Genomic DNA, 13,527 nt, shown 5'->3' with positions numbered 1-13,527 from the left:
AGGGACGGCTGTGCTTTGGTCTTGACTATGTTTTTTATATGGCACCAGTACTCATATTCTCATACACCAGTATTGACTAGTTTCTTCATATGGTACCAGCACTGGTTTCTCATTATACATTGTATGGCAACAGCACTGGTTAGTTCATCATAAAAGGGCACCAGTACTGGTAAGTAAGTTCCTCATATGGCACCAGCAATGGTTAGTAACTCATTTTGTACCAGCACTGGTAAGTTCCTCATATGATACCAGCACTTGATAGTTCCTCATATCGCATCAGTACTGGTTAGTTCATCATAAGTAAGGTACCAACACTGGTTAGTTCCTCATATTGTACCAGCACTGATTAGTTCCTCATATGGTACCAGCACTGGTTATTTCATTATATGGCACTTGAGCACTGATAAGTTCCTCATATGGTTACAGCATTGGTACCAGTACTGGTTAGTAATACCAGCACTGGTAAATTCATTATATGACTCTAGCACTGGTTAGTTCTTCATATGGTACCAGCATTGGTCAGTTCCTCATATGGTACCAGCACTGGTTAGTTCCACACATGGCACCATTACTGGTTATTTCCTCATATTGCACCTGCACTGGTTAATTCATTATACATGTATGGCACTAGCACTGGTTAGCTCCTCATATGGTACCAGCATTGGTTAGTTCCACATATGGTACCAGCACTGGTTATTTCCTCATAATTATAATACCAGCACTGGTTAGTTCCAAACATGGCACCAATACTGGTTACTTCCTCACATTTTACCAGCACTGGTAAGTTCCTCATATGGTAAGAGCACATGTTAGTTCCTTATATGGTGCCAGCACTGGTTATTTCCTCATATGGCTCCATTCATGCCATTACTGCTTAGCTCCTCATATGGTACCAGTACTGGTGAGTTCCTCATATGGTAACAACACTGCTTAGCTCCTCATATGGCACCAGCAATGGTTAGGTCCTAATATGGATCCAGTGCTGCTTAGTTCCTCATATGGTACCAGTACTGGTTTGTTCCTCATATGGCACCAGCACTGGTTATTTCATCATAATTATGATACCAACACCGGTAAGTTCCTTATATGGCACCTGCACTGGTCAGTTCCTTATATGGTACCAGCATTGGTTAGTTCATCATATGGTACCAGCACTGGTTATTTCCTCATGTGGCACCAGTACTGGTTAGTTCCACATATGACACCAGTATTGGTTAGTTCTGCACATGGCACCAGAACTGGTTAGTTCCTCATATGGTACCAGTACTGGTTAGTTCCTCATATGATACCAGCACTGGTTAGTTCTACATATGGCACCAGAACTGGTTAGTTCCACACATAACACCAGTACTGGTTAGTTCCGCATATGGTTCCAGCACTGGTTAGTTCCTCATATGGTTCCAGCACTGGTTAGTTCCACACATGGTACCAGTACTGGTAAGTTCCCAATATGGCACCAGTACTGGTTAGTTCCTTATATGGCACCAGTACTGGTTAGTTCCACATATGGCACCAGTACTGGTTAGTTCCACACATGGCACCAGAACTGGTTAGTTCCTCATATGGTACTTGCACTGGTTAGTTCCTCATATGGCACCAGCACTGGTAAGTTCTACACATGGCACCAGTACTGGTTAGTTCCCTATATGGTACCAGTACTGGTTAGTTCCACACATGGCACCAGTACTGATTAGTTCCTCATATGGTACTTGCACTGGTTAGTTCCACATATGGCACCAGCACTGGTAAGTTCTACACATGGCACCAGTACTGGTTAGTTCCTTATATGGTACCAGTACTGGTTAGTTCCTCATATTCTACCAATACTGGTGAGTTCATCATATGGCAACAGTACTGGTTAGTTTGTCATATGGCACCAGTACTGATAAGTTCCTTTTATTGCACCAGTACTGGTTAGTTCCTCGTATGCTTCCAGCAATACTTAGTTCATCATAAGGCACCAGTACTGATAAGTTCCTTCTATTACACCAGTTCTAGTTAGTTGCATATATGGTGCCCTTACAGGTAAGTTTGATTTATGGCACCAGTACCAGTAAATTCCTTATATAACACAAGTCATGGTATTTTCTAGAATGTAGATTCTAAAGTGTTTTAGATACACTACCAGCTTTTATCACAACTAAGCTGGCATTAATATGTTTAAATAAATTAAAATAGAGGACATATTGCAAATGACCCCACATTCAGCCGTTTTAGCAGTCTGAAGGAAGTAAAAGAGCAAATCTACAAATATGCCCCTTCCCTTCAATGTATAGTCATAAAAAGCCTTCACTTTAGTCAGACTCAGGCAGCCAAAAATAACTTCATATCTTGACAAATCGCAATACCTTAATCAAGTTGTCAAGTGCACAATTGGTTTTGTTTGTTTGATTGGATTTTATGTCACACCGACACAGTATAGGTCATTTGGCGATGTTCCAGCTTTACTGGTGGAGGCACCTGAACAGGCACCTGAGTAGAACCACCGACGTTCCGTAAGCTAGCGCACAATTGGTAACTTGAAATAACTTCAAAATAACAACAATCCCCCCCCCCAAAAAAAACAACAAAAACAACAAAAAACAAGCAATAGGATTGTATTACCAAATTGTCATAATGTCTGGCCATAGGATGGAATTACTATTTCAATTTCTTGCACTTTTCAGCTACTTTATTTACATGAATAGCTTTGTTTTTTGGAGTTTTTTTCTTTAGAAAGTCTAGACTTTTCATTATAAACACATACACATAGACACTTTTAATCTTCATCTATCATTTGCACCCATCAAAACTAATAATCTGATGTCTTCAAAGTGCACAAAACTGAGAAAACACTATAATCATCTTTCACCTTTAACTTGGCCAGACACTTGTCATGTGATCATATAAACACTTCAAACCTCCTGTATTTGAAAAGCTTAACTTACATTTTATTTGATAATAACTCATATCATTTTCAAATACACAAAACAGTGTCTTAATTGTTTTGTTTTGTTAGGTGTTTAATCACACTGTCAAGGTCATATTGCAACTTCCAAGCTTTTTACTGGTGGAGAAAGACCTCAGTTTTCCCTTTAAGTCTTATTTCAGTTTCAAGAAAATTTAACTCCTAAAAACTCTTATGTTGAATTTTAGTCTAAGGTCAATAATGTCTAAAGGTTTTTTTAAGAACCATGTACAGTACAAGACCTTTGGGTAAAGAAAGGTTTATATTATAGATAACATCCACTTGCCCCTCACTGCTGACACTGGGTTCGAATCCGGACAAGGACTATGGATTCTTTCATATGAGGAAGCTATCCAGCTAGAGTTACACCAGTACTAGACTACCTTCCTCCGCGCTAAACTACCAAAGCATCTCCCGGGGATTGAACCCACGCCAGAGAGGTAACTGGATTAGAAGTCATCAACTCTGACCCCTCAACCATGGAGGCGGGTACTACTCAGATGCATTTTGTGCCTGAAATAATGCACAGAAGGACACCTGAGGTCTTCTTCCACCAGTAAAGCTGGAATGTCTCCAAACCACCTATATTGTGTCAGTGTGATGTAAAACCCAACCAAACAAACAAACTATACATACAATACATACCCACTGGAATCCCCTGCATTGTAATTTGGGTTTTGTAGACACATAATTACTTCAAGAAAGTCTTTTGGAGCGTACACTGGTCGAATTTGACTTAAGTCTATAAAATAGGAAAATAACAATTAGTGTCACTTTTCATTTTAAACTAAAACTTGACAATTCTGTCTTTTTTGTATATCTTAAAAGGTTCTGTACATACAGGGTATGTACATGAACAACAATATACAGTAGAACTTCGGTAAGTCGAAGTTCAAGGGACTTTGGTAAAAACTTCGACACATCGGGACTTCGACTCATGAATCGCTCTCAATTCCATGACAAAATTTCGACCCGTGACTAGTGCTAATCATAAGATCTATAACGAAACCTTTTTCATGTTTTTCAATCATTAATCAGATATTTTACATTTAACTATGATAAATATAGCATGTTAGATAACGTTTTTCACGGCTTATTATTTTGACTACCCGTTGACGTATACAATAGAGTTACAAAAGGCGTAACAGTAAGAAAGGGCGATATATAAACCGGCTTATAGTAAATATTTCGCGTGTTATTCTCACGCAACACCGGGTCATGGATGTTTTCAAATGAAAGTAGTTCTTACTGTTTACTTTCAAATACCACTACGGCAATTAAAATAGTAACGATGAAAGCATTTTATCACACATTTTACCGCAAACAAAGGCTGTTTGAACACACGGATGTGTTGTTGACACCTGTCACAGCCAGATAAGGTGTGAAAAATGTCTCGAGATCGAAGGTGTCAAAATAATCGAAAGACTTCGACTTATTTGTGGTAAATTGCACTAGATTTACTTTATACGGACCACGAAAAAACTTCGACACATCGAACAATTCGACACATAAAATCTCGACTCATAAATAGGTTTTTATAAGGAATATATAGGGGAAAAAATCGGGACTTTCATTTTTCTTCGACACATCGAGAAAATCGACTAATCGAAGTTCATCTCATAGAAGTTCTACTGTATTAGTTTAAATATTAACCCAATAACCTGTAAATTTACTTAATTTAGGCAGACTTTTACTCGTTATATTGGTATAAATTTAGTTATCAACTCCTAGCATTAAGTAACTATTTGTTTACATGTTTAGTTTTTTAGCATAGGCTAGTCTGAAATACCGCATCCGTTCTTTGTATTCTTACTATTGCGTTCAAGGTCCTTATCTGACTGACAGAAAGGACCAAAAAAATACAATTGCTCTTACAAGAATAAACCCTACCTAATATTGATGAAATCAGCCAATAGCAGCTTAACTGTTATCAACAATCAAAAAACACAGATGTAAATAGTAAGAATTTTAGGCCCTAGTATAATGAATTTTTATAAGGAATATCTAATTATAGCTTTTACACATATAAATATACAGACTTTATTTAAGATTATACAATATCTTACCTGGTCCATCAGTTCCAAGTTCAGTCCATCTAGAATTCAGGTCTTTCTGCTCTTTTTCTGGTCTCTAAAAATACAACAAACTACTATTTAGGTCTCTCAAATATATGAAAGAAAATCATTTTAATCATGGTCAAAGAATATATTAAAGTTTCTTAAAGGCCCATTATGCCAAAGAAATGCTTTAATGTTCATTTTTCAAAAGCTTTTAATTTTCGGTGTACTTTTACAATTTCCAAAGTTACTCATTAACCAGTTATCTTCACCATCTTGATCTTCTGTTGTTTTTTTACAATACGTACAGTTATAGTGACTTAGTATTTTGTAACAATGTCAAATACTACTTTGTATACTCTTTGTTTGTTTGTTTCATTTTACGCCTTTTCCCAACAGTATTTCAGTCATATAGGCGGGTAGTTTCCTAACCCTCGTTCCTGGAGACTTACACCAGTACTAGACTACCTTCCTCCGTGCTAAACTACCAAAGCATCTCCCGGGGATCAAACCCACGCCAGAGAGTTAACTGGATTAGAAGTCACCGACTCTAACCCCTCGACCATGGAGGCGGTTATACGGTTTGCTAATTTATGACAACTTGACAAGCATCTAAAACGTTACTTCCATCAGGAAACAAACATCTAATATGCTCTAAAACAATTACTTAAATTAAGTAAACTAAACTAAAGTTTACCCTTTCAAAGTAGTAAAAATCATTTGTTTCTTAGGCATAATGTGCCGTTAACGAATCAGTTATGCAAGTTAACGTGTAAATATGAAAAACAGAGAGTTCCATTTATTAGCCTTAATTTGCAAATTATTCAGGTTCTTAAAACATCATAACACTTGGTATGTCCTTATTGTACAGTTTGTCTTTAAGTCAGTCAGCACTAAAGAAATAAAATGTTTGGAGCAACGCAGTCACTAAATAATTTTAGTAGAATTGATACTAACTTAACAAATACATGTACTAACCTAGTCTTCCTGGCTGAAATTATATTTTTAATTTTCATTCAGTGAGAGAAGGTTACGCTGATTTACAAGAATAATTATCACTGAACGATCAGTTGGGGCAGAATAAATGAATTAAATGTATCAAAGAATTTGAAAAATGGTACAATTTCATTGGACAAAATATTATTTCAACCAATGAAAAAATCATAATAATGGAAGCTTACTTCCCTGTTAGCATATTATAAATAAGATTAATGCTTATATAATGTTAAATTTAACTGTGCAAACTGTGGAGTTAAAAATAATTACTCATATTTATTATTAAAAAGAAATCATTAATTTTCACAAAGTTTAGAAAAATGTAAATTGGAAATAAAAAGAGCACAATTAATACTTTTCTGGCTAGAGGAATATTCAACTCTGTACACATGCTGTTTAAGCTCTTCAGTATCCTCTTCTCCCATGCTTGCTGAAATTATATTAAACTTGTTTATCACATAAACCGCGGCGCAGGAGTGTAATAAAGCCATTTAATAAAAACGATATTACACTAGACGATATTACACTAGTGTAATAACACTTTGACGTCACTTTGACGTCACGTCATTTGCACTATAAACATAGCGTTAAAGCGCGCTAATGTTAGCGTTACACTATAGGCGCATCAAGAAAAATGACTTTTGATAAGAGTTTACTGTTCTTATTTTATATATGTGATAAATAGAGTATTATATTCGTGTAGATTCAATACTAAATTTATTGAACTCGTTGAATAAAACAATATTATGCTCGCCAGAGGCTCGCATAATATGATTTTATCCAACTCGTTCAATAAATTTAGTATTTAACCTACACTCATTCAATATCCTCTATATATTATCATGATGATTAGATCATAAGTTTCTAATAACCATATAATGAATATTTAATTAATCATTATTAGAACTGAAAATTGATAAAATTAATATTCATGATGATTAATGATAAAGTTGTTTTTTTCATAGTTATACATTAATATTCATGATGATTATTATTATTATTATGTTTTTTTCTTTTAATAGTAATTCATTAATGATAATTTTTTTCATAGTAATTCATTATCTCATGATGATTAATGATAATGATGATCATAAATGCTAACATATTAATAGTCATGATGATTGAATGACCTCATAATTACTGATAAAGAACCATTATAATTCATGAAAATGATGATCCACAATTTTTAATTTATGAATAATCATGATGACTAAATGATAACATTTTTCTTCCATATCTATCAATGATTCTATTAATCAACAAGAGCACCGCTAGGCGGAGCATTATATGCCCGAAAGTGGTTTTTTTTAGTAAGGATGAAGCATTTGTAAGACATGGAATTCGCTGTTCATCCTATAAAATTTTACAGCTGTAGGTTGATTAATACTTAAGTTATTAATAATGACCTTAACCGTTGACCTTGTGACCCCAAAATCAATAGGGGTCTTCTACCTTATATGGACAATCATCCTAAGAAGTTTGAATATTGTGGGCCAATTGGAACTTTAATTATGCTCTAGAAACTGTTTTCAGTATTAAGGTAAAAGTGACTTTGACCTTGTGACCCCAAAATCAATAGGGGTCTTCTACCCAATATGGACAATCATCCTATGAAGTTTGAATATTGTGGGCCAAATGGAACTTAAGTTATGCTCCAGAAACTGTTTTCAGTTTTAAGGATATAGTGACCTTGACCCTTGACCTTTTGACCCCAAAATCAATAGGGGTCTTCTACCCAATATGGACAATCATCCTATGAAGTTTGAACACTGTGGGCCAAATGGAACTTAAGTTATGCTCTGGAAACTGTCTCCAGTATCAAGGTAATAGTGACCTTGACCTTTGACCTTGTGACCCCAAAATCAATAGGGGTCTTCTACCCAATATGGACAATCATCCTATGAAGTTTGAACATTGTGGGTCAATTGGAACTTAAGTTATGCTCCGGAAACTGTTTTCAGTATCAAGGTAATAGTGACCTTGACCTTTGACCTTGTGACCCCAAAATCAATAGGGGTCTTTTACCCAATATGGACAATCATCCTATGAAGTTTGAACATTGTGGGTCGAATGGAACTTAAGTTATGCTCCGGAAACTGTTTTCAGTTTTAAGGTCATAGTGACCTTGACCTTTGACCTTTTGACCCTAAAATCAATAGGGGTCTTTTACCTAATATGGACAATCATCCTATGAAGTTTGAACATTGTGGGTCGAATGGAACTTAAGTTATGCTCCGGAAACTGTTTTCAGTTTTAAGGTAATAGTGACCTTGACCTTTGACCTTGTGACCCCAAAATCAATAGGGGTCTTCTACCTAATATGGACAATCATCCTATGAAGTTTGAACATTGTGGGTCAATTGGAAGTTAAGTTATGCTCCGGAAACTGTTTTCAGTTTTAAGGTCATAGTGACCTTGACCTTTGACCTTTTGACCCCAAAATCAATAGGGGTCTTCTACCTAATATGGGCAATCATCCTATGAAGTTTGAACATTGTGGGCCAAATGGAACTTAAGTTATGCTCCGGAAACCAAATTGCTAACGGACGGACGGACGGATGGACGGACGGACGGACAGACAGACAGACAGACGGACGCCAGGGGGTATAACATAATATGCCCTTTCGGGCATATAAAAATCATGATAATTAACACTACTGATAATCATATGTTAATTGATTAAAATCATGATGATTAATAATAATGATTAACCCCATGAGATTATGATTATAACTAATGATGATTAATAACAATGATTATAATTTATCCCCATGTCTAATGGTGAACAGCTTCACTGGTGTATGGAGACCTCAGACTCAGATGCCCTTCAATGAATAACAAGCAAATTCGTTGAATTTATATCCCCCGCCGAGTACTGGTTATTATTAACACAACAACTGAAGACATATTAGGCTTTATTAATATATTAATCATGGCATTAACTGTAATATTCTTTGAACTTGAAGCCTTGTACCTTCAAACAAGAAGAAGTTTTCACTATATACATATAAGGTAAATCTATGACCCCCTGGAGTGGGGCCAATTTTGACCCCAGGGCTATAGGTTATATCATATACCAAATATCAAAGCTCTAGGCCTTGTACTTTCAGACAAGATTTTTTTATTTTGCATTTTTGAAACTCCTTTTCTGGCCCTGTGACCTACTTATGCAACAGACCGGAACCATTTGATCAACTTTTGCAGGGGACCACCATAAGATGTTGAAAATTGCAAACATTTTCTAAGTCAAGGGCAATAACTCTAAAAATACTAAATAAATCCAGACGAAAATACCCAGGTGCACAACTACACATGCTGATCAACATTCCTGTAAAGTATCATGACTTTAGGTCAAATACTTTTTGAGTTACATGCGACACAAGTTGAAAAATTGCAAAATTTTACTAAGTCAAGGGCAATAACTCTAAAAATAGTAAAAATATCCGGACGAAAATACCCAGGTGCACAACTACACATGCTGATCAACATTCCTGTAAAGTATCATGACTCTAGGTCAAATACTTTTTGAGTTACATGCAACACAAGTTGAAAATTGCAAAATTTCACTAAGTCAAGGGCAATAACTCTAAAAATACTAAAAATATCCAGACAAAAATACCCAGGTGCACAACTTCACATGCTGATCAACATTCCCATAAAGTTTCTTTGAATTCCAGCCATTAGTTGCAGAGAACTACTCCGGAAACGAAATTCGGACGTTTTACTAAGTCAAGGGCAATAACTCTAAAAATACTAAAAATATACAGACAAAAATACCTAGGTGCACAACTTCACATGCTGATCAACATTCCCATAAAGTTTCGTTGAATTCCAGCCATTAGTTGCAGAGAACTACTCCGGAAACGAAATTCGGACGTTTACTAAGTCAAGGGCAATAACTCTAAAAATACTAAAAATATCCAGACGAAAATACCTAGGTGCACAACTTCACATGTTGATCAACATTCCCATAAAGTTTCGTTGAATTCCAGCCATTAGTTGCAGAGAACTACTCCGGAAACGAAATTCGGACGGACGGATGGACGGACGGACGGACGGACGGACAGACGGACGGACGGAAGGACGGACGGACAACGCCAAAACTATATCCCCCTCCCGATTCCATCGGCGGGGGATAATAACTGGCATTCAATGTGGGTTCATGAGTAGAACCATCAACTTTCTTTAAGCCAGTCGGTTAAGCTGGATTTTTAAGCTTTATCACCTAGGAAAGAATTCAAAGTATTTGGTAGAATTTGAAGCCACTCTGGAGAGGGGCAATTAATTCAAAGACTGCAGCATTAACCACTCTCCTATTAACCCAGGTTACATGATGCTTATAAATGTTAAATAGACTCGTCCATCTCTTAATCTGGACAACAACCATCTATTATTCTAGGGAAGATTTTCAAAATATGTACTGACTAAATAAGAAACAGTGCAGACAAATGAGACAGTTGTTCTGGGTGATTTTGTTCTGCACTGGTCCAATGGGTAGAATTCTGTTGCTAGCAGAAGCGTTAAGGCAAAGGATTTCTATTAATTTGTTAGCATACCCTAATCACTAACTTTGTTGTTTGTTTGTTTGTTTGACTTAAAAAAAACATACCCATACCCTCACAAAAAATGGAAGAATTAAATCAATAACCAGACAACTAAAAGAAATAATTAACCCTATTGAAAAGATAAAACTCACACTTAATGCATTTAAACTTAAGTATTATATTGCTAGCATTATTATCTCAGATCTATGTGATTTAAAATGCCTTTAAAATGTCTGTAATGAGCCTGTTTAAAATCAAATACTGAGCCTGTTTTAAATCAAACTTAAAGATCCTGTAACACATTATTTTTATGGTTTTATATACAAATTATGATGCTCAAATTAAGATTTATCGATATTGTAAGTTTCAAAAAAACATTATTTATAAAGATATTACCGAATTTAATATTTCATGTAAATAAAGGGAGGTAATTAGAATTTAGTTTTCTATAAATTCTAAGTCAAATTTTCCAATAAGAAATGAATGCATATAATTTAATGATTACCTTAATATGTACAAATATTTGCAATACATATTTTACATATTCTTCCATGTTTGAAAATTGACAAAATTGCATAATTACATACATATATAATTCAATCAAGAGTGGTATGCAGGGCCTCCGTGGCCGAGTGGTTAAAGTCGTTGACTTGAGATCACAGGTCCCTCACCACTGTAGGTTCGATCCTCACTCGGGTCGAAATCTTTCATGTGAGGAAGCCATCCAGCTGGCTTACGGAAGGTCGGTGGTTCTACCCAGGTGCCCGCTCGTGCCTGAAATAATGCCCGGAGGGGCACCTGGGGTCTTCCTCCACCAATAAAGCTGGAAAAAAATCGACGAAAAATCTCGGCGGGACGCTCTAGGATGACCCGACTTGAGTGTACGGTCGCCCATATGGGCTTTCCGGCGGCGACCTTAAATAAACGCAATTAAAAAAAAAAAAAAATATGCAATCTCAATTACAAAACATACAGGATCCTGTAACACAATTTTTTCATGGTTTTATTGCATAAATATGATGCTCAAATTAAGATTTGTCAATATTGTAAGTTCCAAAAAGCATTATTTATAAAGATATTACCCAATTTAACATTTCATGTAAATAAAGGGAGGTAATTAAAAATTTATTTTCTATAAATTCTAAGTCAAATTTTCCAATAAGAAATGAATGCATGTTATTTATTGATTAAAAATAATGTGCACAAATATTTGCAGTACACATTTTACATATTCTTCGTTCTTTTAAAATTGTTTTATTTGCATAATTATATACATATATATTTTTTTTGCAAGTGTGGTATACACACAGTAACAATATCAATCACAAAACATACAGGATCTTTAACACAAGCAGGGAATACACTAAGAAAGACAGTAAAAAAACACAATAAAAAAATACATCAGTTACAATCAATTTAAGCTCCAGTAATCTAAAATAATCTCATGCACCTTCATTTTACATCATTAAAACACTTGTTAGTACCAGGTGTCTCCTGGGTTAAATACAGGCTTCAAAAGATTTCCGATTTAATTTAGCAAAAAATCACCAGAATGCCTATTTATTCAAGGTATATGTCAATTAATTTAATCCTTAATTTCTCCTGATTCAAACAAATTAAGCTGACAGTTTTAGTAGTCTGCAACCTACAAATGAAAGTAATCTCTATGATTTACAGATAAATCGCTTTGGCAAATATGCAAGAAAAAAGTTATACTAATCATCAATTACATTACTATTAGCATGTCTTTTTTAATCTTAATCTTGCTACTTTTCCTTGCTTTTCATTAAGAGATATAAATTCATCTGGAAAAGGCCACACACATTTTATTGCATTTGTTTTACTGCTTCAAAAGTATTAATTGAGCAAGATTCAAAAAGTGCAAATTTAATTACACATGCTGTTAAATGTCAAGCTAATTATTTTTCAGTTTATTACAAATTTCTAACGTATTCCAGATGTTGAAATTGTGTAAAAATATGGTATCATCTCAGGGTCAGACATATAGTAGAAAAACATGTTTTTTTTAGAATGAAAAGAAAGTTTATTGAAATGGGAAAGACTCACAGTGTAATAAAGAGAAACCTTATTATCAGTGATAATAAAAAAAAGCCATTGCAAAACTTTCAAAATTCATTTGGCAAATCTGCCTAACTGGAGTTATCTGCTTTGGTCAGTGGCCTGAAATTATGTCTCCGAACATACAGTGACTCTCCCGTTCACATGCATACTAACTTTGAGGGCTCAAGCAAATTTGTTTGAAATAAAAATTATTGGTAGTTTGAGCCAAACATAGTAGAAGCATTATCATGTATAATAAGATAAATTAAAAACAAAACATATAACTTTGTCATCTTTCAAACATATTATTGGGCCGGTATACATATACATGTAGTATGTTTCTTCTCATATCAAGATTTTTTAGCACATGTGTTATTAATTATGAGAATTTTTGTATCACATGACTGTGTAGATCCATATTCTATGTATATTGTATTGTACATTTGTATATTTCTGTTTTCATAATAGCAATGTTTTTATTGAAAGATTCCTTTTTTAATTTGACAAAGTTTTTATTTCTATGTTAACATCACATTCTATTAAACATAAATAATAAAACGGACATTGAGTCATTTGTTGATATTTTATAAATGTCATTTTTTCAGAAGAAGACAAAACGTCAAAAGCTAAAGAAAAGCATTTGTTTGTATTGAACTGATTATATATATTGTTCTTTAATAGCATTTCTATTCCTTGAAAAGCTTTAAGAGTTTCAGAATCTAATATTCAAGCAATCTGAAGAAGAAGAATTGAATTTGATATAATACATGAGGATTTTACAGGGACCTGGTGATTACTTCAAGGGATTCAGGGAGGTATACACAAGCAATGTATATCATGCAAAGCTTCAAGTCAATCTCATAGTAGTTGTTGAGATAAAACTTGCCACTAAAACCTATACAAGAAATTATGCCAATGTGCA

At 34.8% G+C, this 13,527-nt stretch overlaps 1 protein-coding gene across 1 annotated transcript in view; it reads right to left on the bottom strand.

Annotated features, from left to right (window-relative positions):
- Positions 1-13,527, bottom strand: part of LOC132727109 (TBC1 domain family member 19-like) — a gene marked incomplete at its 3' end in the record, with an annotated part of 39,352 nt that overhangs the window by 19,530 nt on the left and 6,295 nt on the right. Inside the window, 3 exon segments of the mRNA XM_060712515.1 lie at positions 3,593-3,689; positions 5,014-5,077; positions 6,356-6,430. Coding sequence (XP_060568498.1) covers positions 3,593-3,689; positions 5,014-5,077; positions 6,356-6,430 — 236 coding nt within the window.

The sequence above is a fragment of the Ruditapes philippinarum genome, unplaced genomic scaffold (assembly GCF_026571515.1).
Source record: "Ruditapes philippinarum isolate M1 unplaced genomic scaffold, ASM2657151v2 ctg1006_1_1_1_1, whole genome shotgun sequence".
In the NCBI taxonomy this organism is placed as follows: Eukaryota; Metazoa; Mollusca; class Bivalvia; order Venerida; family Veneridae; genus Ruditapes; species Ruditapes philippinarum.
Note: the sequence above shows the minus strand (reverse complement) of the source record. Positions and strands in the feature narration are given on the sequence as shown.